Here is a 25,080-nt window from a genome sequence, read left to right as displayed (position 1 = left end):
TTTGTTTTGGTTTTTTTTTGGTTGTTTTTTTCTTTTTTTTGAATCCAGGTTGGGATGAAAGTGTTGCCAAAGAAAGTGCTGAGTTACGGTGGGAAGAGAGAGAGGGAGAGAGGGGAATAATAATAAAAGTTATTATTAATAATAATCATAATAATAATAAATGACGAAATAATAAAATCTGGATCGAAGCCAAGCAGGGGCAAGGGGAAATAGGGAGGGGAAAAAAAAAAAGATTTTTTTTTATTTTAAAGAGGAAGAAATTTGTGTGTCCCCCCCCTTTTCCTTCCCCCATCCCACCTCCCCTCATGGGGGTCAGCCCGGGTTTAGGGGGGTTAATCCAGGTTTGGGGTGCAGAGCCCAGGTTTGGGGGGACTCAGCCCAATTTTGAGGGATTGATCCAGGTCTGGGCAGATTCAGCCCAATTTTGGGGGGTTAATCCAGGTTTGGGGGGGCTCAGCCTGGGTTTGATGGGGTTAATCCAGGTTTGGGGTGCAGAGCCCAGGTTTGGGGGCCTCAGCCCAATTTTGGGGGATTAATCTGGGTTTTGGGGGGATTCAGCCCAATTTTCAGGGATTAATCTGAGTTTGGGGGCCTCAACCCAATTTTGGGGCATTAATCTGGGTTTTGGGGGGGATTCAGCCCAATTTTGGGGATTGATCTGGGTTTTGGGGGTATTCAGCCCAATTTTGGGGGATTAATCTGAGTTTGGGGGCCTCAACCCAATTTTGGGGCATTAATCTGGGTTTTGGGGGGATTCAGCCCAATTTTGGGGCATTAATCTGGGTTTTGGGGGGACTCAGCCCAATTTTGGGGATTGATCTGGGTTTGGGGGGGCTCAGCCCAGGTTTTTGGGGTTTAATCCTGGCTTTGGGGTCAAGGGAGGGCTGCACCCCCTGCTGGGCTGGGAAGGGACAAATTTGGGGGTTTTTTTGCCCCAAAATGGGCTCTGGGGGGGTCCTGCCCCCCAAACTGAGTGTGAGGGGTCCCATTCTCATTTTTCCACAGGAAAGGGCTGATTCCCCCTCCCCACCCCAAAATTCTCCTCCATCCCCCCCTTTAAACTCCCCCCAACCCTTTAGAGCCTCCCCAGCCCCAATTTCCCCCCCCCAAATTTAACTATTTAATAATTTAATAATAAATCAAAACAAAACCCCCTGAATTTCTCTCTCTAAAATTTTCTAATTTGTTTTTTTTTTGTTGTTGTTTTTGATTCACGACCAAGAAAAAAAAAAATTAATTTCAATCAAGAGAAACAAAAAAACAAAGAGCAAAACGGGACGGAAATTTTGGGGCGGGGAGGGGGCAAAATGCTGCATTAAATTGTGTTTTATATAATAAAATTATCTATCTATCTTATCTATCTATATATATATATATATATATACACACAGCAAGAGCTGAAATGTCCCCAGGGACGGGGGGGACACCGAGCTCGGCCCGGGGACCCCAAAGGATGCTCGAGGTGGGGCCACTTTATTATAAATATTAATTTTATTTTCATTTTTTTTTTCCCTTTTTTGGTTTTTATTTTTTTTTTTTGTTTTCTGGTTTTTTTTTTTTCCTGCGTCTTTCTATATAATCTATTAAAGAGATTCTTTATCTTCAAGCACTCGCAAAGGTTGCAGCGGTTTTTATGTGTTTTTTCCAATTTTTTTTTTTGGTTTTTTTTTTGTTTTGGTGAGGATTTTCTCGGGGGTGGGTGGGGGGGGAGGAAAAGGAGTGAGGAAAGGAAGAGAGAAAGAGAGAGAGAGAGAGAAAAAAAAGAAATATAAAGAAATATATGAAAAAAAAATAAATAAAGCACAGAAAAGACATTCCATAGATTGTAACTTTGATAGTTCTTTATAAAGTGGGGGAGATGAGGAAAAAAAATAAAAACTATGACAAAAAACGACAAAAAAAAATTAAAATAATAAAAATTGCACTTTGGGGGGGGCTTTAAAATAAAAAAAAAAAAAAAGAGAGAAATAAACTATATATTAAAAATACACCCGGAGCCCGCTGGATTTCTTGGGGGAGGAGAGGATGGAGGGCACTGGCTCTTTTTGGGGGTGTCCCCCTAATTTTTTGGGGGGAGATTTTAATGATTTTGGGGTTTTTTTGCTGGTTCTGGGGCTGGGGAGCCCCGGGCAGGGGGAGCAGGGCAGGGGCTGGGGGTTCCCTGGGGTTTTGGGGGGTCCAGGGCCGTGGCTGGGGGGGATTTTGGGGGGATTTCCTCTATTTTGGAGATGTCCAGGGCTGCACAGGGGATTTTTGGGGGAGTTCCCCCTGTTTTGGGGGTTTCCAGGGTTGTGGGGGGGATTTTGGGGGATTTCCCCAATTTCAGGGAGTCCAGAACTGCAGGGATTTTTTTGGGGCAGGGGCTTCCCCTGTTCTGGGGGCTCCGGAACTGCACAGGGGATTTTTGGGGGAGTTCCCCCTGTTTTTGGGGGGTTTTTGGGGGTTTCCAGGATTGTGGGGGAGTTATTTTGGGGGCTCCAGAACTACACAGGGGATTTTGGGGGAGTTCCCCCTGTTTTGGGGGGTTTTTGGGGGTTTCCAGGATTGTGGGGGAGTTATTTTGGGGGCTCCAGAACTACACAGGGGATTTTGGGGGAGTTCCCCCTGTTTTGGGGGGTTTTTGGGGGTTTCCAGGATTGTGGGGGGTATTTTGGGGGCTCCAGAACTGCACAGGGGATTTTTGGGGGAGTTCCCCCTGTTTTGGGGGTTTTTGGGGTTTTCAGGATTGTGTGGGGGAGTTATTTTGGGGGCTCCAGAACTACACAGGGGATTTTGGGGAGATTTTTTCCTCCCATTTTGGGGCGCTGTGGGGAGGGGATTGAGATGGGGGGGACTCCGCCTCAACCTGTGGCCGTGCCTCAGTTTCCCCAAATGGAACAAAGCCCCCTCCCTTACAGCAATAACAGCAAAGGGGGGGGGGGGTCCCCACCCTCCCAGTCTGCCCAGTGCCCCCCCCAGCACCCCCGGCCCCATTAAGCGGCTCGGGGGGGACCGAGGGGGGGTTTGGGGACCCTAATCGCGTTTGGGGACAGATGGCCGCGGTTTAAGGAGCCTCAGGGGACACGTTTGGGGTGTCCCCCCCTCCCCAAACCCCCCCAACCCCATGGGGCCACCTCAAACCGTGACAGGGCAGTGCACAGGTGACCCCACACCCCAAAAATGCCCCAAAAATGCCCCAAAATGCCCCAAAATGCCCCAAATCTCGATGTGGCCGTGGGGGCAGGAGCCAGCCCGGCCCCCCCAGAGGGCACGGCCGAGGGGAGGGGATTAATTTGTGTCATAATCTGCCTTGTTCGGGGCTTTGGGGCTTTATCCCGGGATTTATGGCCGAGTCGTCTTTCTTAGCGAGACGCCCTAATGCCACTTAACACCTGGGAGCCGCGATTTTCATTAGGGGCGTCAGGGACAATTAGTAAGGGAATAATTAGGGCAGGAGCAGCCGCTGCAAGGGTTTAAGCCCCATATGTGCCTGAGTGTGCAGGGGAGGGGATTGGGGGACCCCCGCTTTGGGGGTGTCCAGAGGGGTTTGAGGGGGGATCAGCCCAAATTTGGGCCGTGCCTCAGTTTCCCTCAATGGGAAAGCTCTGTTAGGTAGTGAAGGCAAAGGGTGGGACAGCGGTGCCATCCTGGGGTGTCCTGTGGGGTGACAGCACAGAGGGGACACGGGATGGGGACGTGGAGATTGTGGGAAGGAGCCCTGTCCTGGTGACACCGGGGACAGGGGACACACGCAGGGGTGAGAGCACAGGGGGGACACGGGATGGGGATGTGGAGACCCTGGGAGTGAGCCCTGTCCTGGTGACACCGGTGACACAGGGGACACACACAGGGGTGAGAGCACAGGGGGGACACGGGATGGGGATGTGGAGACCCCGGGAATGAGCCCCGTCCTGGTGGCACTGGTGACACAGGGGACACACACAGGGGTGACCCCTGGGCTGCCAGGGAAGGAGGGGGACACGGGCCACAGGCAGAGCTGTCCCCAGGGGCGTCACAGGAAGGGGGCCCGGGGCAGGACGGGCACGGAGCCCCGGGGCAGCGCTGGCAGCCGCCCCCAGCCCCAGCGCGGCCGCTCGGGCAGGGGGCACCGGGGGGGCCCGGCGGGGCCCGGGGGGCAGCAGGGGCAGCAGCAGCCGAGGCCGTACAGGGCGTAGGGGTGGAAGTAGCCGACGTTCACCCTGCCAGGGGAGACAGAGCGGGGTCAGCGCCGAGACCCAAACCTCTCCTTGGGGCCCCCAGAGCCCCCCAGAGCCCCCCAAGCACCCAGAGCCCCTCAGAGCCCCCCGGGCCTCTAGAGCTCCCCAGGCCCCAGAGCCCCCAGAGCCCCTCAGAGCCCATCAGAGCCCATCAGAGCCCCCCAGGCCCCCTGGGCCCCCCGAGGCCCCCCTGACCTGCGGACGCGGCGCCGGGCCCGCCGCCGGTGGTAGTCGCCCTTGGCGAAGTCCTCCAGGTTGGCCGGGTGGATGGCCCAGAAATGGCCTTTGCCGTTGTCGCTGCGGCCGGCCTTGACGAAGCACTCGTTAAGGGACAGGTTGTGGCGGACGCTGTTGCGCCAGCTCTTCTCCTGAGAGCAGAGGGGTCAGTCAGGGTTGGAAGGGTCAGCCAGGCCCACAGGGGTCACTAAGGCCCAAAGGGGTCAGTCGGGCAGCCCAGAGGGGTCACTCAGGCCCACAGGGGTCACTCAGGCCCACAGGGGTCACTCAGGCCGAGCTCCCCGGCCTCTCCGTGCCCACTCCAGCCCTGCAGAAGCCGGCCCGGGCTCGGCCGGCGGCACCCGCGCTCTCCCGGAGGATCGGGGGCAGCCGACACCGGCAGGCTCAGGAACGAGCCCGGAGGCACCGACCCGGCCGGCCCCGAGCTCTGGGCACCCCCGATGGAGGCACCGACCCGGGCAGGGCCGAGCTCTGGGCACCCCCGATGGATTTCCCAGCGGATCGGGCTCAGCGGAGCCGGCTCAGCTCCCCAGCCCAGTCCCCACCGCTCACCCCAAACCCTGGAAATCGGGGGTAATTCCCAGAAAACGCTCCCGGCCCCAGAACCCTCTCACCTTGTTCTTGAAGTAGGGGTAGTTGTCCATGATCCACTGGTAGATGTCGGACAGCAGCAGCTTCTTCTCGGGGGACGAGAGGATGGCGGTGGAGATGAGGGCGATGTAGGACTGGGCCGGTTTGTCCCCGGGCTCCGGCGGGGGCCGGGGGGCGCCCGGGGGGCTCGGCCCGGGGGGCTCCGGGCTGGGGGCGGCCCCGGGCCCCCGGCCCGACAGGAGATACTCGATGGTGAAGGAGGCTCCGGGCGGGCGCCGGGGCGCAGGTGCCGCGTCCCCAGCCGTGTCCCCAGCGGTGTCCCCCGTGTCCCCCATGGTGCAGGTGCTGCCGGCGAGTGCCGGCGCTCATGGCCCGGTAATTAGTGCAGATTACAGGGTTTGCTAATTGTGTTTTCACAAACGCGCTGCCCCCAAAGCGGGCTGTTTATCTGGCAAAGCCCCGGCTTTAACGGGATTTGGGCCCTTAAGCCTCATAAATAAAATGATTAATCCGCTGGAGGTGGAGGAATTCAAAGTGGCACCGAGGAGGTGCCCGTGGGGACGGGGCCGGGGGGTGCCCGGGGGTGCAGCTGCCCCCCAAAACCCAGGGAAGAACCTGGAGGGGATGGGGGTTGAACCAGAGCCCTCCAGGCTCTGTTTGGGGTGACCCTGGGATGTCCAGGGAAATCCTGGGATTGCCCCAGGACCCTCCTGCCGTGCATGAAAACCCCCAGGTCTCATTTTGGGGTGAGCTGGGAGTGATGCTGGGGACCCTCTGGAGAGCTCAGGAGCCTGGGGGAGATCCTGGGGGAGATCCTGGTGACCCCAGGAAGGTTGGGGAGGCCCTGTGGGAAGATTTTCCCTGGAAAGATCCTGGGGATGTTGGGTGAGATCCTTGGGACCCCCTGGGAGAAGATCCTGGGGAATCCTGAAAAGCCCAGGGAGATCCTGGGGTGAGAAATCCCAACAAGCCGACACAGAATTAAATGTAAATCTTTCATTTTATTTAACAAACACTATAATTTGAAGAATGTGTACTGAGGGAAAGAAAAATAATTTTCTTTTTTTTTTGTTTTGTTTTTTTTTTTCTCTTCTCTTTACAAAACAAAGAAGAAAAAAAAACAGGATATAAGAAAAAAAAAAATAAAACCAACATATGTACAGGAAGAGCTGGCCAACTCCAACAGAAAGCACTAAAACAAGCATGGTGTTTCCAAACAGTTGCTTGGCCTGGAAAATTTAAAAGCAATTAAATTAGAATAAAAAATATTAGGAAAACAACTGGACTCTAAAGCTACTGTGCAGCCGGGGCCGCGAGCACAGAACTTTGTACAGTAAAATTAATCTGGGAGCTCTACCCGGGTTTTTGTCAGTTGTTTTCATCCCCCTTTTCCCACCCCCACCCCCGTTTCAACCTGAAAACATATTGCTTACAGCCAGGAAAGAGAAGGAAAAGCAAAGCCTGGGGCCAAGGGGTGCAGTGTCCCTGTGGGAGAGGGAGCGGGAGCAAAGGGGGCTTTGATCCCCAGCCCTTCCCAATCCCGGCCTGCAGCCAGAACCCAGCCAGGCAGGAGGGGAGAATCCCCCTCCCACAGGGGCTCAGGGACCCCCACCCCATGGGGAGATGGGGGTTTGGGAGAGGAGCCCCCTCCTCACTGTGGAGAGGGGTCTTTGCTTTTGGGCACGTGGCCAACGAGGATTTAGGGCGGCTCTGGCTGGACCTCGGGGGCTTTTCCCTCCAGGTGGGACTGGCCACGTGTGGAATTCTCTGGAATGAGGGGGGAGTGCTGGGAAAGGCACCAAGACCCCCCCTCTCTGTGCCCCCCTGGCTGCTGGGGTGAGGGATGGAGGCTTTGGGGTGCCCACAGCAGGGGAAGGGAGGATGGAGGGTTTGGGGTACCCCGAGGGGAGGATAAAGGGAGGATGGAGGGTTTGGGGTACCCTGAGGGGAGGATAAAGGGAGGATGGAGGGTTTGGGGTACCTGAGGGGAGGATAAAGGGAGGATGGAGGGTTTGGGGTACCTGAGGGGAGGATAAAGGGAGGATGGAGGGTTTGGGGTCTGGCAGTGCCCAGCTACACCAAGCCCCTCGGGGGTCCCAGGCCAGCAGCGGGCACAGGGACACGGCCCCTGCTCCTCACCCAGGCCCAGCTCCCTGCGGGCTCAGGGGGAAAAGCCAGCGAGGTCCAGAGCAAACCAGAGCCGGGAGGAGCCCGTGGGAACAGCAGAGGCCGGGACAGAAACTCTCCAAGACAAAGTCAAAAAGGTGACGCTTCGCAAACTCAAAAGCAACAACGTTTTGCCACCAAAGAGCACAGGAGGAGCTTTGGCTCTGGGGCCAAAGGCTGGGACAGAGAAGTGGAGGGGCCGGAGCGGCGGCAGCGCCCGGGCCCCACCCTCGCACCCGCCCGCGACGGGCTCGGGACTCAAAGAAACCTGAATTGGAGTTACCGAGGTAGTTGGCTAAAAACTGAGATTCCCCCACCCGGCATTTTCTGGAAGGACCCCCCTGCCCTGCTCCTGCTCCTGGTGCCAGGTGTGCCCAGGTGTGGGGGTGGCCTGCAGGTCACCGTCCCCATCCCCAGGCCCGGGGGTGTCCCTGCAGGTCACGGCCGCCGCCTCCAGAACCAACCTCAACGAAAAGGGAATGCGCAGCCCTTGTCAGTCTTCAAAAACACCAAAGTTATTGCACTTCAAAAATACAACAGATCTGTGGTTCGAGCCCCCCCCTCCCACCCCCCGCCCCCCCCATGGCTTCTGCTCAACTAAAACGAGTCACTACTGCACAAATCTCTACACTTCCCTTGGGATTAGGTTAAAATTCCAAACGTGTCTCTTTACATGAGGTGCAGAGCTGCTGGAGCTCTGAGCTAGAACAGTGCCACTTCCAAGCCAACATCTCACCCCTGGCACCCCATGCCCCCAGTCCCACCCCTACAAACCCCCCTCTATCCTCTCTGGGTTATCCAAGCCCCCCCTCCCAGAGCCCTCCCCGCTCCCCCCTCCCGCCCCGCCCCGGACTCACACGTCCAGCAAAACCTTTAGATTAATTAAGGAATGGTTAATTAACAAGAGGATCAAACTGCACACGGCTTTGGAGATGCAGGGGTGGGTGTCCTGGAGGTGTGCAGGGGAGCTCCCCCGATCCCGGGATCCAGGTGAGGGAGGATCCTGCCTGGCTTAAGACACTTTCTTTACTTCAGGCTCCAGTTCAGGGTCAGGCTCTGAGTGGGGTCGTTTTCCAACCAAGAAGCAGCTCAATGGTTTTTGTTTTTTGTTTTGTTTGTGTCATTTTTTGTTTTTTTTTTTTTTTTTTCTTTTTTCTCTCGTTTTAATGAGTAATTTGGAATAGGAAAGTCACAGGAGATGAGGGAGGGAGGGAGATGAGGTGGGAGAGGACGTTCTCCCCCTCCTCCAGTTTAATAAGCACCAGAGTATTCAAGTCTGTCCGTTGGGAATTCCGAGCCGTGGCTGCAGTCAGCAGGCAGAGACTAAACCTTTCTCGTAGGAGCAGCGTCGTTTGGGCTGGGGTCCCTCATCATCATCATCCTCCTCCTCGTCCTCCTCCTCGTCCTCCTCCGAGGATGAGCTGTCCAGTGTTAAATCCACAACATCCGCCGGGGCTTTGCCGTTCTCGCCGGTGCCGTTGGGGGCGGCCAGGAGCCCGTTCACCTCCGAGGAACCTGGCACGGGGAGGAGGAGCTGAAACCAGCCCTGCCCAGCTCAGGCAAGGATCCAACGCTCCTGGCTGGACAGCCTGGACAAGGGAAGGCTCCAGGGAGAGCCTAAAGGGGCTCCAGGAGAGCTGGAGAGGGACTGGGGACAGGGGATGGAGGGACAGCACACAGGGAGTGGCTTCCACAGCCAGAGGGAATATTGGGGAGAAATTCTTCCTTGTGAGGCCCTGGCACAGGTGCCCAGAGCAGCTGGGGCTGCCCCTGGATCCCTGGAAGTGTCCAAGGCCAGGCTGGAAAGGGCTTGGAGCAGCCTGGGATAGTGGAAGGCATCCCTGCCATGGCAGGGGGTGGGACTGGATGATCCTGCAGGTCCCTTCCAACCCAAGCCATGCTGGAATTGTGTGATTTCCCCTGGGGTTTCCAGCCTTTCTCACCTAGAACCAGGATGGGACACTGAGGGCTGCAGCTCCGCTCCTTCTCGGCTCGGATGGGGCACCAGGAGCCGTCCACCAGGTACTCGATCTCATCTGCATCTTCACATTCTGTCAGGATCTTGGACAGGAGCCTGCAGAGGGGACAGGAGGAGCTGTCACAGCCCTGGCACTCAGCAGGGTGTGTGCAGTGGCCCTGGAGCCAAAGGAACCTGCTGCTGGCTCCTGAGCTGAGAGCCCTTGGAGTCACGGACTTTATTCCCCATAAAACCCGTGCAGGTTCTGACTGTGCAAATCCACCCCAGCCCTTCCTGTCCATGCACCCGAATCATCAACTACCAGCTTAATTAGCTGCAATTAAGGACAGTTTTTCCTCTTCACCCAGTTTCCCAGGCACTGCTTCCAGGCAGGCCCCTGCTGCCCCATCCCATGGGACATTCCCAGGGACATTCCCAGCAAGGTTTTAGCAAAAGGTGAGAGATCCTTTGGCATCAGGAACTCAGCAATCCAACCAGCAGCACTTCCCTTCCTTCCCAGTTTTATTTCCCAAATCTCCACAATAGCCACCAGAACAACGTTCCTGCATCAGGAACACCACGAATCCATGAAAATACTCCTGGAATGAGGCCCTGATTCCAGAGAAACTGGGGACTTGCTTCATTCCCTGTGTCCCAGCGTTTGCCTGGGATCTTTAGTTGGAAATGCTGCTCTGCCAGGCCTCACTCCCTCCTGGACTTGAGCACTTTCCTTCAGGAGGAAGGAGAACTCTTAGTGGAAAGAGTTCCAAGGTCAGGAAAACTTTGTGGCACGCCAGTGGGAGAGTTCCAGCTTTCCCCAGCTCCTGCAGGAATTGCTCCCACAGCCAATCCCATCACCAGCACAGCAACCACCAAGCTGCAGCTCCCAAAAAGCTGACAAGGCCCTGAGGATGCCAGACCTGACCAACCACCTCCCACCCTGCTCAGGAGCCTCGGGCTCTTTCCTGACTCCCAGCACCCAGCTGAGTGCCAGCTCCCTCCCCTCACTTCCAGGGAATCTGGGAAGGATTTCACCCAACAGAAGTGGCATCAAACCCAGCCCTGAGCAGGAGCTAAAGTCTGCTGAGCCTTCCCCAGGGACATCCTGCTGCTCCTCATGCAGGACACGGGCACAGCTGACCCGTGTGGGTTCCACAATCCCACCCCTCACAGCTTCCCCTCCACCTCCCCCTGCCAGAGATCTCCAAGGAACTGGATTTTCCTGTCAGGGTTGGCCAGGGCACAAAGCAAACAGGTTATCTGTGCTGAGGCTGTTCCAGGCTGCCTGGAAAGCCACAGCTCCTGCATCTGCCCAGGCCCACAAGGGCAGCGACGCTGCAGGAGCCCTGGGCCAGACTGGTCTGCTCACTTTGCTGTGCCAGGGGAGCTGAGGCACCCCAAACATCGCTGCAAACTCTCCCTGCTCTTGAGAGCACCTGCAGTGGAGGCCAATCACACAGCCACGAGGGTGGAGATCATTTCCCAGCAGGCAGGAACCACGTGTGCTGCTCCACCAGTCCTTGGCCAGTGGTCCCAGTCTACAGAAGGCTCCCAGCGTTTGGGGGCACAAAGCTGCTCCCAAACTCACCCCAAAAATGCTGCACCACAAGCCTGTTCCCTCCCAGCACATTCCCACTTGCTCTAACACACCAAAACACTGAAACCAGAATATGATGCACCAGCAGAATAAACTTTCAACAGTTTCAAAGTGAACTTCAACCAAGAGCTGGATGCTGCGGCCAGCGGGGAAGGGGAAAGGGCAGAGAGGTGCAAACCTCACCCATCAATGATGAGCTGGTCGTAGGGGGCAGGTTTGTCACACACAGGGCACATCCATGTGGGCTTTTTCTCATTCATCTGTAGGTAGAAGACGGCATCAAAGCACTGCAGGTGTGCACAGGTCTCGGCCCGGCACGGCACCGACAGGCGCATCTTCACCAGCTGTGGAGCAGAGAGCAGAGCATCAGCCTGGACACCTGGCAAGGAACCCCCAGATCCCCTCAGAAAGAAAAACATCTGCCAGTTGGCAAAGCTGCTCTGGGAGTAGGGTTTGGGTTCTTGACAAAACCAGGCTAAAGCAGAGCTGGAGCTCCTTGGTTCTGGATTAAACTGGGAGAGCTGGGGGTGCCACAGCCTGAAGGGCTCCATGAGAGCTGGAGAGGGACTGGGGACAAGGGATGGAGGGACAGGACACAGGGAGTGGCTCCTCACACCCAGAGGGAATATTGGGGGAAAATTCTTCCCTGTGAGGGTGCTGAGGCCCTGGCACAGGTGCCCAGAGCAGCTGGGGCTGCCCCTGGATCCCTGGCAGTGCCCAAGGCCAGGCTGGAGCAGCCTGGGACAGTGGGAGGTGTCAGGTGTGTCAGGGAAGGTGTCACCCTGTGGCAGGGGGTGTCACTGCAGGGTTTTAAGCTCCTTTCCAACCCAAACTCCAGGTCCATGAGGGGCCTGCAGGGTCTCACCGGACAGATGAGGGACACTCGGACCCCGGTGGTGGCGATTTCACTGTCGGGGTCCAGGCGTAGCTTCTCTTTCACTGCAGGGAGAGCAGAGGACACAGCATTTAACAAAACTCAGCCTTGGCAGGGCTGTGCAGCACAGGGGGAGCAGCTCACCCCAGCCCTGGGGTGTGTGGGGATCACTTTCCCTGTCAGGGAGGGAATGAACACATGGACCTGGGGTTAATTCCCTCCTGAGCTCAGAGGCAGCAGGAGTTGGGGAAATGTCTCCCCCTGGCACTTCCAGCTCAGAGCAAGTCCCCATCCCATCCTTTTGCCATCAGGTTATCCAGCCTCCTCTCAGCACTGCTGGGCTGCCACTCCTTGGCCTCTCCACTGGCCACCTGCTTTATCCCAGAACGTTCCACAGGAGCCACAAACAGGCCCAGAGGCAGCCAGGCAGAGAGCTCAGAGCAAGGCAGCCATGCAAGGCCGGGCACAGCAGCCATCCAGCACAGATCTGGGAAGAATCAGATGTCAGGAAAGGAGGAATCCTGCCCCTGCTGCTGCAGCCTGAAAGGAAAAACCAGAGGAGCAGCAGGGAAATCAAAGAAAGCAGCAGATGGGCAGGTCCCACGTGTGCAGGTCCCACACCAAGGTGCAAAAATCAACAAAACGAGCTTTGAACTGCTCCCAAAGTCCTGAGGAGGAGCTGCTGCTCCCACTGCTGTCTGCAACTGCCTCTGACACTTCCATCACTGTTTTTCTTTGGAGCAAGTCAACCATTTCTTTTGACCTTTTCAGATCATAACAAGATGTCTCCAGACAATGAGGCTACATGCAGCTCTGCAACACCCAGCTTTAATTAGAGAGGGACTTCTCAGATGTGAAATTCCCAGGAGATTACAAGATTTGGGCTTGTTTTCCTCACATTAGGAGCCTTTTCATCCAAGCTTAATTTTTTATGAAGTTCTTTGTAAGAGCCTTCTCTGTGCATCAATTACTGGGAGACCTGGGAAGGAGAATTTTCTAGGATCTCCAGATCAGGATTTTGGATCCACAGCCGTAATCTGTTCTCAGACAATGTTCCTGTATTAAGTTCTACAGAATTTTATGCAAAGCAAGATGAGTCAGCAGTGAGATGTGACTGAAGGCAAAGGGCAGCTTCAGTGACAGGGAAGTATTTGCAGAGCAGACCAGAGCTAGAAAAGCAAAGTTTAGGATCTCCTCAGGTTGGCCAGTTCTGGATATCCAAACAACTTCCAAGCACGAAAACATGAAGGAGCTGAAGTAAGACATTGCTCTCATTTGGTTTTATTTAAATAAATAGAACCAAATAGAACTGATTCCTGCCCAAAATCCAGGTGTCTGCAGGCTGGATACACCTGGAGCCATCACCTTTCCATGGGAACTACCATCCACCTCCAAGACTGGCAGGCTGAGGAAGCTCAGCCTGGAGAAGAGAAGGTTGAGTGGAGACCTCCCAGAACATTCCAGTCCCTGAAGGGGCTCCAGGGATGCTGGAAAGGGGCTCTTCCTTAGGAGCTGTGGTGACAGGACAAGGGGGAATGGTTTGAAGAGGGCAAATTGGGGTTAAGATGTGCAGGAGAAATTCCTCCCTGTGGGCAGAGCCTGGCACAGGGTGCCCAGAGCAGCTGGGGCTGCCCCTGGAGCCCTGGCAGTGCCCAAGGCCAGGCTGGAGCAGCCTGGGACAGTGGAAGTGTCCCTGCCATGGCAGGGGTGGCACTGGATGAGCTTTAAGGTCCTTCCAACCCGAACTATGCTGGGATCCCCTGACAGTTTCTTATCCTTGGGAGGAGTTTTCCAGGATCTGGGCAGTTTTAAAGACCATCAGGATCACGGGGTCAGCTCTCCCACGCAGAGTGAAACAGTGAGAAGGTTTTGTCCAGCAACATGAGAAACTGGGAATCTTCCACACTCATGAGCTCCAAGTCAGATTCCACCTTGGAAAAGTAACTTCCCCTCATTTCCAGTAATGTTTTACATGAGCCTCACACCAGGAGGATTTACCTGAGCGGTTTGGGATAAGCATCTCTGGGGACCATCTCTTCTCTGAAGCTCTCAAGGCATATCAAAGTGCTGCTGGTGACATCCCAGTGCCACCCCAAGGAGTGCCAGGGACTGGGGCAGCAGGACATTGTCACCAGGATCCCTCGCTCCAGAAAAGTCCTTTGGGAATCCCGAGGTCAGTGCTGCTCGTACTGACTCAGCTGAAGGCATGAAGCCCTTCCAGTCCCAACGACAGCGGCACAAATCCTACATCCACCTACAGGGAGAGCCACCAGAACCACGGCTTTGGGGTGACCTCCCACGGCTCCCACACAGCTCTCAGCAAGTCTGTTCAGATAAAAAGTGGGGTTTACACAGCTGGAGGGGAGCAGAGGTGTGAAAGGTGGTGGTTATTCCCCAGCAGGCTGCAGCCAGGCCCTTCCTGAGCCACTCACCCAGTGCTTTGCAGAGCTCCGGGTGCTTGATGCCGATGGTTTTCAACCTCTGCAGCAGCTCTGCTGAGGTCATCTGCCGCACCAGGTACAGCCCCACCGAGTAGCTCTGGGGAGAGAGGAAGGGGAGGATGAGGAGGCTGCTCTGCAGGGCTGCCTGGGCACCTCTGGGGGCTCCCTGGGCTCTCACCTTGCCGTAGTTGCCCCAGGTGACCGTGATGCGGTTGGTGGCCGCTGACAGGTACATGAGGTGGGTGAGGTTGATGGGCCTGCAGGGCCTCTTGGGTTCCACCCCGGGTTTGTTTGAGGGGTAGTAGCCCTAGAGCAGGAAGATTAAATACAGATTATTTATGTTTTTTACTCAAGGTACATCTGTTGATCAGCTCCATTAAATTACACTCAGCCCCAGATCTCAGGGATGGGGGCGGAAGGAGCTGAGTACAGCTGGAGCACAATTAAACAGGATCGAGCCTTTATACAGAACAGCTCATTAACAACATGGCTAATCCATAAAAAAAAAATTAGCTTTAAACTAAGTAGAGCACTTCTATAGTGTGGCACCCATCAGGAAAGCCATTTCCTTGCACACTCCCCAAACTTCCCCCAGATTTTCCCCCCCGTCCTCACCGGCACGGAGCAGTAGCTGTGGTTCACCTTGACGGCGATGTTGGGAGGGTACTGATCCTCCTGTGGGGAGCTGGTGTCTGTGTAGCAGATTCTGGGCACAAACAACACATCCCATAATATCCCAATGCTCTGCACATGCCCAGCTCCCACAGCCCCCATCCCAATCCCATCCCAATCCACGCTCCCTCAGCAGAGCCCATCCAGGTCGGACTCTGCTGCTTCTGCTCGAGGTTCAAAAGTGGAGTTTAAGAGGCCCAAGAACAAAAAGTCCACAGGAAATTCTCTCTGGAGCCATGAAATCCACATTGGAACTTGCTGGAACCTTCCCTCCTCCCCTGCTCTGCCCCTGATGTTCAATGAGCCCAGCCCAGACCTACCTGAGCACCACCTGAACCGATTTCACGCCGGGTTGCAACTCCCTGATAAATGAAAGAACAGAAAACTTCTAATTAATTATGTAAAAAAATCCCTACCCCCAAAAGAATCACCCAAACCAGCTGCCAGACTCAAGAACTTCAGTTGTTCCTAATTTTTTTAAAATAGAACTTCAAAAAATTACCTCCCAGAACTTTATTTAAATTGTACAATTCCCCCTGCAAATATCAGTGATCCTGTAATTATTTTTTTTTTCCTGATGCACCAACCTACAGCTTTTCTCTGGGTTTTTTAAAACTGTTCAGGTGCCTTCTGGTGATTTGTGAGAATTTATAAAAACTGGGTTTTAAGGTCAGGTTTACCTGACAGTGTTCAAGACTCTCTGTGTTTAATTATTCAGCTGAAGCTGCTCATGCAAACCAAGGGACTGAATATTAAGGCCCCACTGTGAATATTGCAACCTCCATCAGGGCTATTCCTGACAGGATTTTAACTTCAATCAGCAAAGAAATGAAAGACACAACAAGGATGTTTTACCAGGAGGCAAAATAACCAAGATATTCTTTCTCCGGCTCTTTAGTTTATGACAAAGAGAAATATTGAAAGGTTTTATGTTAAATTTTTGGAGGAATTCTGCGTGAAGGGAGCAGGTCAGGCGAGAGGAAACCTCCCTGCCTGCACTGCCACCTCTGAGGGCAGCCTTTGTTTGGCTCAAAAGTTGCATCTGACAGGGGTCAGGGTAAATCCTAATCCCAGATGTTTCCTCCCCACCAAGGAAGGTCCTTTCAGATGCAAAGAGCTCCACACTCTGCCTTTTGAACCTGGCCCGGAGGAAAGGCTGAGACGCTCACAGCACCAGCTCAGCAGAGAATTTAGGTCATTGATGATTTCATCCCCGTTTTCCTGCCCAAATGCACCATTCCAGAGGGGGATTAGAGCAGCACAAGGGAAACTTAAGGACCTGGATGGGGGAATTTGCAGCTCCCGCTCCTCCCAAAGCTCTCTGCTGTACATGAGGAGCAGCCTGGTGTCCTCACACAAATCCTGGTCCCTTGCAGAGAACAAAAGCTTCCACAGGCAGGGAACACTGAGCAATGCTGGAATTATGCAGCTGCATTTTCTGGAACTGTTAATACCCAGTGAGGAGTACCTGGAATTTCTGATCAGCTCCACTTGTCTTGGTGTTAATGCAAAAATGCACGGACTTTCCTGAAGCTTCTCATTATTCTGTGGAACTGAGGAGGGAAGAGAAGAGTGTCCATCAAACTGAGAGCAGCAGCTCTGAGCACGAGGTGATTGCCATGCTCTGTTTATCTCCAAGTCTTGTTTTCTCCCACACCCCAGAATTGCAGTTTTCACCTGTTTTGGTAATTCTGCTTTGATTAAAGCTTTGCTCATTTATTGTTCGGTGTGACCAGCACAGGCTTTGGATCTGATTTTTCTCTTTTTAAATTATTTTTCCTCTCCTCAAACAATCCAAGAGCCATCAGCTCACCACACCAGTGGTGCCACAGTGTGACCACATCCTCGAGAAGCCCAAGAGGAGACCTGAGCCTGACACAAAAGCCCAAAACCAACCAGACAGAGCAGGCGGGTTCTGGACAAGAGAGAAAACAACCCCAGCAACAAGAGAGATTAGCTCAGATAATAAAAAAGCAACACAAAAAGCAGCTGGAAGAGACAAAACACGGCTTCAAACCCCCTGACCTTGAGGGTGGGACAGCAGCTCACCCTCAGAGAGGCTGCAGAGAGCCCAGCATTAACTGGGGCCTTTTGCACAGTGATAATTTTAAGATCAAGTGCATTTAATGTGGGGAAGATGAAGCTTGAGACGTGGGAAACTTTTGTTGCAACCTGTGCTTCAATCCAAACACGTTTTATTTTCAGTTCTGTGTCTCTAAGCAAAGTTCAGACCCTGAGCTGCCGAAAGTCACAGGAGGAACACAAAGAGGAAGTGCTAAAACAGCTTTTTAAAAATCATTTAGCAAGAATTGGGTGTTTTGCTTTGTCTCACTTCCATTGCAGGGTTATTCAAAGCCACCAGGAGTTCAGAAGGAGGAAAATGCACTTTTGTATGAAGAAGAGGAGATGGAGGAAGGATAAAACCTCAGCAGCTCTTGGAAGACCTGGGGACAACTTGAGTCACTCCAGGTGCTTCCCCTCTGGTGCCTTTTCTGCTTTAAAAATGCAAATGGAACTTGCAAAAATACATTTCAGAAGTAAGAATGAAGATATCTCTGTGGAACTTTTCGTTTAATTCCAGTTTCTGCCCAAATATCTTCTGACAAAAAACAACCAGCAGAAAGTAAAACATTTCACGAGGTATTTTTAGCAAGTGATGATTGACAAGGACAATAACAAAAAGTAATTTTAATGTTTCTGATTAAGAAACTGCCAATAAACCGAGTCCTGCTGATTGTTCAGCCACACAAAGACAAAGCAAACCTGATTAGGAAAATCGAGAAGCTGCCCACAGTTTATTTTGCATTTTTCTCAGCTGGCTCTTTATACAAAAACCTAAACTGCTGCTGGAATAGAAACCCAGAACCAGAAGCTCTGTGGGCTCCACAGGAGCCTCAGGAGGCAGCAGCAGGGGGATCAGGCAGAGCCTTGCGGGGCCCAGGGCTGGTGTCACCTGCCAGGGCTGCCTTTAATGAGCCCGGGGCAGGGGACACCGATGGCACCTGGGGACACACCCGGGCAATCCCACACCGATGGCACCTTGGGACACACCCGGGGCAGGGGACACCGATGGCACCTTGGGACACACCCGGGCAATCCCACACCGACAGCACCTTGGGACACACCCGGGCAGTCCCACACCGATGGCACCTTGGGACACACCTGGGCAATCCCACACCCATGGCACCTTGGGACACACCCGGGCAATCCCACACCGATGGCACCTTGGGACACACCCGGGCAGTCCCACACCGATGGCACCTTGGGACACACCCGGGCAGTCCCACACCGATGGCACCTTGGGACACACCCGGGCAATCCCACACCGATGGCACCTTGGGACACACCTGGGCAATCCCACGAGAGCCCCCAGCCCCCTCTGCCTCCACCTCGTGGAAATTGGTTTTCCTTCAGAATCCCACATTGGAATTGCTGACTAACACGCATTAACACACAGAGATCACCCACTGAAGGACAAACAGGCATCAAACGGCTCCAAAATCACTTGGACAGATGCTAAGCATCCTCAAGAGAGCTCAGCTGGAAGTAGGAGCGGCCTCAAAGGTCTAAAGCAAGAGGCCTCACTTGTGGAAGAGCTCATGAACTCCTTCAGCAGCCTGAGGATCCCAAACTCCCAGAGAAACACTGCACAAACCGTTCCCCACACCACGATCGTGTTTGAGCTTGACTCTGTCACCACTCAGCTGCTTTGTCACAGCATTAACGCCTTCAAACGAAGAAGAAATTACATAAAATCTGACTAATTAGGCCTCTGTCTTTTTGTTTCTGCACAATCAAATCTTTATCTATTTTTTTCCCCCCCAAACCACAACAAATGTATTTTCAGCAAAGCCAGACCAGCCCAAGCTGTCAGAATTCTCTACCAATTGATTCTACATCACCACATGGATTTATGAGACACTCAGCAGAACTCAACTTCTCTGGACACGCTGAATTTGCTACCAGAACGTTCTATTTAACACCAGTTAACAACATCCTTTGTTTCTCCAAATTAAATAATGAAAAATCAGTCTCCACACCCCAGGGAAAAAAGCTCTTCTTCCAGTTTTACTGGTTACCCCTCAAAACACACAGAACCACACACAAATAACAGGTCAAAAACACACTTTGAGGTGTTGCCACTCTCTTTTATCCACGGGATGCTTCAGGTCAGGGATTTTTAGTGCTGAAAACCAGCATTAGTGTGGAACACGGCTCCAGAATCCACAGGAACCAAACAAGGTGGGATTCCAAAGTGAGCACATTCCAGGCCTGAGGAAAATCCCAGGAGCACAGGGTTTGGATTGGGAAGGACCTGGAGGCTCATCCAGTCCCATCCCACAGGCAGGGACACCTTCCACTGTCCCAGGGCGCTCCAGCCAGGCCTTGCACACTCCCAGGGCAGCCACAGCCTCTCCTGCCCTGTGCCAGGGCCTCCCCACCCTCACAGGGAGGAATTGCTCCCCAAAATCCCATCGAAATCCCTCCTCTTTTAGTTTGAAACTGTTCCCCCTTTGCCAGCACCGTCTCTCCCTGTAAAAAGCTGCTCTCCCTCTTTTGTCAGCCACCTTTAGGCACTGGCAAGCCCAGAGATAAATATTCCTGTGTAAATTTTGAGTATGAGGGGAGAGAGGGGGAACGAGAGAGGGGGAACGAGAGAGGGGGAACGAGAGAGGGGGAACGAGAGAGGGGGAACGAGAGAGAGAAAGGAGGGAAAAAGAGAGAAGGGGGGAAAGTGGGGGGGAAGAGAGGAGGGAGGAAGAGAAAGAGAGAAGGGGGGAAAGAGAGAGAGAGAAAAAGAGGGGGAAAAGAGAGAGAAAGAGGGGGAAAAGAGAGAGAAAAAGAGGGGGAAAAGAGAGAGAGAAAGAGGGGGAAAAGAGAGAGGAAAAAGAGGGGGAAAAGAGAGAGAAAAAGAGGGGGAAAAGAGAGAGAAAAAGAGGGGGAAAAGAGAGAGAAAAAGAGGGGGAAAAGAGAGAGAAAAAGAGGGAAAAGAGAGGGGTTTCACCATCCCACCCATCAGCCTCTCCTGCCACACAACTTTAGAAACTCCTTAAAAACACACCTTATTTATCAACTCACGTTTATCAACTTTCTTCAACTTCTACCTTATTTATCAATAAGGTATAAGTTATTTATCAACTTTCTTCAACTTCTACCTTATTTATCAACACCCCCCCTTATTTATCAACTTTCTTCAACTTCTACCTTATTTATCAATAAGGTATAAGTTATTTATCAACTTTCTTCAACTTCTACCTTATTTATCAACTTTATTCAACTTCTACCTTATTTATCAACACCCCCCCTTATTTATCAACTTTATTCAACTTCTACCTTATTTATCAATAAGGTTTAAGTTATTTATCAACTTTCTTCAACTTCTACCTTATTTATCAACTTTCTTCAACTTCTACCTTATTTATCAACACCCCCCCTTATTTATCAACTTTCTTCAACTTCTACCTTATTTATCAACAACCCCCCTTATTTATCAACTTTCTTCAACTTCTACCTTATTTATCAACAAGGTATAAGTTATTTATCAACTTTATTCAACTTATACCTTATTTATAAGCCCCTCCCCAAACTCACCTAACTCTGTGGGCTTCAACAGCTCGTCCAGCGTGGTATAAAAGGGCAACTTGACCAAGCGAACCTCGGGCTTGGCCACTTTGGGGGGCAACCTGCCCAGTCCGTTCAGGTATTTGCCGTAGAGGGCAGGGTAGTCGATGCTGGCGGCGGGCAGGGTCCGGGGCACGGCGCTGCCGCGGTCGTACGAGGAGTGCAGGGCCAGAGCCTCGGCGCGGGGCGGCGCCGGCGGCGGCGGCGCCACCTCCGAGCCCTTCTTGTTGTAGCGAGTCTCGTAGAGCTCCTTGATCTTCTTGAACACCTCGGGGCTGCAGTCAAACTGGACCAGCTGCAAAGCTCGGGTCACTAGTTCGTGTTTTAGTCCGCTTTTACTCCTGCCAACAAAACCCAGCAACATCTGAAGATCTGAGACTCGGAAACTCATCACCATGTTCTGGGGGATAAAAAATTAAAAGATGTTCTCATAGTTATAAAAGGCAAAGGTTTAGTTGTCACTTTATAACTACAAGGCAAGATATTTTAAATTTTCCCCTCAAAGAAAGACCCCCAAACCTGTCCAAACCCGCTGCTGCCATCTGATTTTGGTTCCCATTTATTGTTTGAGCAACACAAACACAAAGATCACCCGCTGAAGGACAAACAGGCATCAAACGGCTCCAAAATCACTTGGACAGATGCTAAGCATCCTCAAGAGAGCTCAGCTGGAAGTAGGAGCGGCCTCAAAGGTCTAAAGCAAGAGGCCTCACTTGTGGAGGAGCTCATGAACTCCTTCAGCAGCCTGAGGATCCCGAACTCCCAGAGAAACACGGAAAACTTCATTCCAAATGGTGCCAGTGCAAGGCACAGGGAGAAAATCAACGTGAGTTAGGTGAGGCTGAGGTGAACTGGGGCCACCAATCCTGGACTTCCAGATGGGGAAAACCCCTCCAGAATCCTCCCTACATCCACAGGATCTTTGAAAAACCCACACATTGTAGAGTGTGGAAGGATGCTGAGATTGTTGAGGAGAGCAGTGTGCTCCCAGCAGAACAATGCCAAGCGCTTCCCTGGGATCCCAGCCAGGAGCTGCCTTGCAATTCCCAATTTCAGTGTCTGATAAGCAGCAAAACCCAGCTCAGGGCTCCCAAAATTCCCTCTCTGTGGCAGCCCAGGCCTGTAAGTGTCGGCAGAGTCAAAGGCCACAAGGGAAGCTCCCATCAGGAATTCTTCCTGGTGAATCCACAGCTCCAGGCTGGCGTTTCAGACCCCCAAACAGCCTTAAAACTGCAAAGAAGCAGCTAATAAAGTACACAGGCTGGAAAATTCAAGTTGCCCTGGAAGTAAACTCAGTAGATATCCACACGTATTCACTCCACATCCTTCCTGGTTTGTGAGGAAATTCGAGAAGAAACCCCACAAAAAAAACCCAGCAGATCTTCCCCAACCTCTACCTCCCTCTTGAATTAATAATTAAAAAGAAAGCATAAAAGATAATCTAACAATCTTTATCATTTCCTGGAATAAACCAGCTACAGATTATTTTTTTAATTAAGAAATCTACAACTGTTTCCAGAAACATTTCACAGCCACTTTTGGCTATGTGGGAATTAGATGAGAGAGAAAATGCCACTTGGTTTTCTCCTTTTTCCTTACATATGTCATTTAATCTGAAACCCCAAAAAGCTGTTATGTCACTGTCTGTAGTTAGAACTTCTGGGAGTCGTGATGAGTCCCAAAATATCCCTGATGAGGGAAAAAAAGACTGATGACTAAAGAGGAGAGAAAAGATGTTTAATTGCCAGAAAGTCAGAATTTCAGAGCCCCGGATTCATGGTGCTGCTCCAGCACACACCACCTGTGAAATCCTGGAGGAATCTACTTTGTGCCTCAGTTTTGTTCAACTCAAAAATAGAATCAGGATCATTAAGGTTGGAAAAGACCTCCAAGATCATCAAGTCTGATGAAATCCCACCAGGATCATTAAAGCGTGCTAGGAAATGGAGAGAACCTTGTCGTCCCCGAGGGATTTGAGGATAAAAGGTGCAATTGGAAAGATAAATTCATCAAGACACAGCAGCAGGAGGCACCAGGGCATCCCAGGAGCTTGGGAGACAGGAACTCCTCCTGTGGGAATTGCTCCTGGAGCCCCTCACCCAGGACTCTTGGCCTGGAAAGCGGAGCTGGAGCCCAGAGTTTCCATTTGGAAGGAATTTTGAAGGAATTAAGGACGATGAGGTTTGAGCAGCAACACAACAACAAACCCCAGACAAAGCAACCCGAGGGCTCGAGGTTCCCCATGCGAGCAGGGAGAGCACATGGAGTGCCGAGATTCCCGACGCTCCTGCCTCTTCCTCCTCTCAGAACGCTCGTGTGGGACGGCTCTGAGCCCACCAAAGCCTCTGCGGCCACCGCGGTGCCTGGGGAGCGCTCCGGGACCGCAGGGGGAGAGCAGAGCCCCCCAAAAACCCTCCCCGGCCGGGATGGCTGCGGCCACGCAGCCCCAGCCCTGCCGAGGGGCTGCTCCTGCGGGCGGGGAGCGCTGCCCGGGGAACGCTTCCAGGGAACGCTTCAGGGAACACTTCCAGGGAGCGCTCCCCGGCCGCTGCCGTTGCTCCTTAACCGCCCTCAGCACCCGCTGCCCCCGGCCCCCACAGAACCGGGATCCCGAGGGGACCGGGAAAGCTCCCGCTGCTTCCCGAGGCACAAACCGCCTTGGAAACACAACTCCGAGCGTGGATTCGCCTCACCCCATCCCAGCGGGGCCATGGGGCCGCCCCCGCCCCCGGCAGTGCCGGTCCCAGCGGTTCCCCGACCCCCGGACAGCCCCGCACCAAGCGCTCAGCCCCGGGGCGGGCAGCGGAACCGGCCCGGGGGGCGCGGGGGCAGCACCAGCCCTCCTTAATCCCGGCAGTTAGCGGGGCAGGCCCGCCGCGGGGGCACCCCGAGGAGGGCGGGCAGCACCGCGGCCCGGCCCGGCCCGGTTCGGCCCCGGGAGGTCCGGCGGGGGCTGCGGCCCGGAGGCCGGGGCGGGGCAGTCTCTAAGGTAAAAAGGCGAGGGGGAGGCCCCGGAGCGCCGCCCCCGCGGTCCGCAGCGCCGCCCCCCGCCTTCCCTCCGCGCCGGGAGCCGCCCGGTGCCGGCCGGGCCCCGCGGGCGGGGCGGCGGCGCCGCTTCCCTCACCTTCGCCTCCACCAGCTCCGCCGCCATCTTGGGCCTCCAGCGTCCACCGCGCCGGCCGCCGCCGCCGCCGGGTCACGTGACGCCCTCGCGCCGGGGGGAGGGCGGGGCCGCGCCGCCAGCGCCGCCCAATCGGCGCGCGCGCTCCTCGCTTCCCGGCCACGCCCTCCGGGCCACGCCCCGACAGGCCACGCCTCCCCGGGAGTCTTAAAGGGGCCGCACTCCGCTAAACCGGGGTAACGGCGGCGGGAGCGGGGGGTGGGAGCGGTGGGGACAGGGATGGAGGCGGCCCCGCGGGAGGGAGAGGGAGTGGGCAGGCGGTGGGGGCTGCCCCCAAGATGGCGGCAGGTGGTTGCCCCCGGGGCAGGGCAGGGCCTGGTGGGCTCGGCCCGAGGCTCCGCCGCCGTCCCCGGTGAGGAGGGGATGGGGAAAGGTCCTGGTGCCCCGGTTCCCGGGGAAGGGAAGGCAGGGCAAGGGGATCTCCTGGCCAAAATTTGCTCCATGGTAGTGACATCCCAGAGACCCCCGAGCCTCCCTTCTCCAGTCAGTGTTTGTGCCCTTTTCTGCAACTTAACGCATCGCTAATTAACAACACCTTCCATATAATAATAGTAATAATAATAATAGCAATAATGTATTGTAGTTTGCATCTTTCTCCAGATGGGCAGCTCCGATCTCTGCTCTGGGAGCAGGAATAGGAGCCCAGGAACGGCTGAAGCTGTGCCAGGGGTTTGGGATGGGGCTCAGGGAAAGGTTCTGCCTCTGAGGGTGGTGGGCATTGCCCAGACTCCCCAGGGAATGGGCACATTCCCACCCTGCCAGAGCTCCAGGAGCCTTTGGGCAACGCTCTGTGCAGGGTCAGAAGTTGGACTGGATGATTTCAGGGTAACTCCAGCGTTTGGGGTGAATTGCTGCACTGGGTGAGGTTTTTCAGCACTCTCCTTGCCATCGACCCCACATACTAATTAAAGTAAAAAGCAATTAACAGTTTCTCAGGAAGAGCAGGATGTTAATCAGGTTTCCCAGCTTTCCCTTCTAGGCTGGCAAAAGCCGGGGTCGGTGCTAAAAACCCATCAGATTGCTATGGAAACCCCAAAGGCTGATAATTCATCCTGTCACGGTGGCAGAGCTGGGCCCAAAGCCCTCCTGGGTGTCCCTCCATGGCCATCCTGCCCGTCCCTGCCTCATATGGGCAGCCTGGGGCTGTGTGGGGAATTTGGGAGCTGCCAGAGATAGAATTGGGACTGCCCAGCCTGGAGAGGAGCAGCTTTGGGGTGAGCTCATTGTGGCCTCCAGGACCTGAAGGGACCCAACAAAAAACACAGAGACTTTGGACAAGGGACAGAGGGACAGGACACAGGGAACGGCTTCCACTGCCAGAGGGCAGGGCTGGACGGGATATTGGGCAGGAATTCCTGCATGGGTGGGTGGGATGGGATTCCCAGAGCAGCTTTGGCTGCCCCTGGATCCCTGGCAGTGCCCAAGGCCAGGCTGGAGCCCGCTGGGGCGGTGGAAGGTGTCCCTGCCATGGCACTGGATGTTCCTCCGTGTCCCTTCTGACCCAAACCATTCACTCCATAATTCCAGCCAGCTCTAAGGCGGATAA

General features: G+C 54.1%; 2 protein-coding genes across 2 annotated transcripts; both read right to left on the bottom strand.

Moving 5' to 3' along the window:
- Positions 1 to 3,991: 3,991 nt before the first annotated feature.
- LOC143696114 (forkhead box protein L2-like) lies at positions 3,992 to 5,359 on the bottom strand. The gene is made up of 3 exons (XM_077191331.1): positions 5,048 to 5,359; positions 4,392 to 4,564; positions 3,992 to 4,178 (listed from the first exon to the last, which is right to left on the bottom strand). Exons 1-3 carry the CDS (start codon positions 5,357 to 5,359, stop codon positions 3,992 to 3,994), a joined length of 672 nt encoding a protein of 223 aa, XP_077047446.1.
- Positions 5,360 to 8,062: 2,703 nt separating this feature from the next.
- On the bottom strand, positions 8,063 to 23,592 carry PIAS4 (protein inhibitor of activated STAT 4). The gene is made up of 11 exons (XM_054649931.2): positions 23,478 to 23,592; positions 20,324 to 20,753; positions 16,200 to 16,284; positions 15,052 to 15,093; positions 14,675 to 14,765; positions 14,238 to 14,366; positions 14,051 to 14,156; positions 11,610 to 11,683; positions 10,928 to 11,088; positions 9,134 to 9,264; positions 8,063 to 8,705 (listed from the first exon to the last, which is right to left on the bottom strand). Exons 1-11 carry the CDS (start codon positions 23,502 to 23,504, stop codon positions 8,500 to 8,502), a joined length of 1,482 nt encoding a protein of 493 aa, XP_054505906.1. The 5' UTR covers positions 23,505 to 23,592; the 3' UTR covers positions 8,063 to 8,499.
- Between the last annotated feature and the right edge of the window lie 1,488 nt (positions 23,593 to 25,080).

Source organism: Agelaius phoeniceus, chromosome 29, assembly GCF_051311805.1.
Source record: "Agelaius phoeniceus isolate bAgePho1 chromosome 29, bAgePho1.hap1, whole genome shotgun sequence".
In the NCBI taxonomy this organism is placed as follows: domain Eukaryota; kingdom Metazoa; phylum Chordata; class Aves; order Passeriformes; family Icteridae; genus Agelaius; species Agelaius phoeniceus.
This window is presented reverse-complemented; position numbering and strand designations above follow the sequence as displayed.

Coding starts and splice junctions, on each gene's coding strand:
- LOC143696114 (XM_077191331.1), bottom strand. CDS start 5,359: ATGGGGGACACGGGGGACACCGCTGGGGACACGGCTGGGGACGCGGCA. Junction 4,565..5,047: donor ACCCCTACTTCAAGAACAAG/GTGAGAGGGTTC, acceptor CTCTGCTCTCAG/GAGAAGAGCTGGCGCAACAG. Junction 4,179..4,391: donor GCCCGGCGCCGCGTCCGCAG/GTCAGGGGGGCC, acceptor CTCCCCTGGCAG/GGTGAACGTCGGCTACTTCC.
- PIAS4 (XM_054649931.2), bottom strand. CDS start 23,504: ATGGCGGCGGAGCTGGTGGAGGCGAAG. Junction 11,089..11,609: donor GAGTGTCCCTCATCTGTCCG/GTGAGACCCTGC, acceptor TCTGCTCCACAG/CTGGTGAAGATGCGCCTGTC. Junction 8,706..9,133: donor GTGTCCCATCCTGGTTCTAG/GTGAGAAAGGCT, acceptor TCCCCGTGCCAG/GTTCCTCGGAGGTGAACGGG.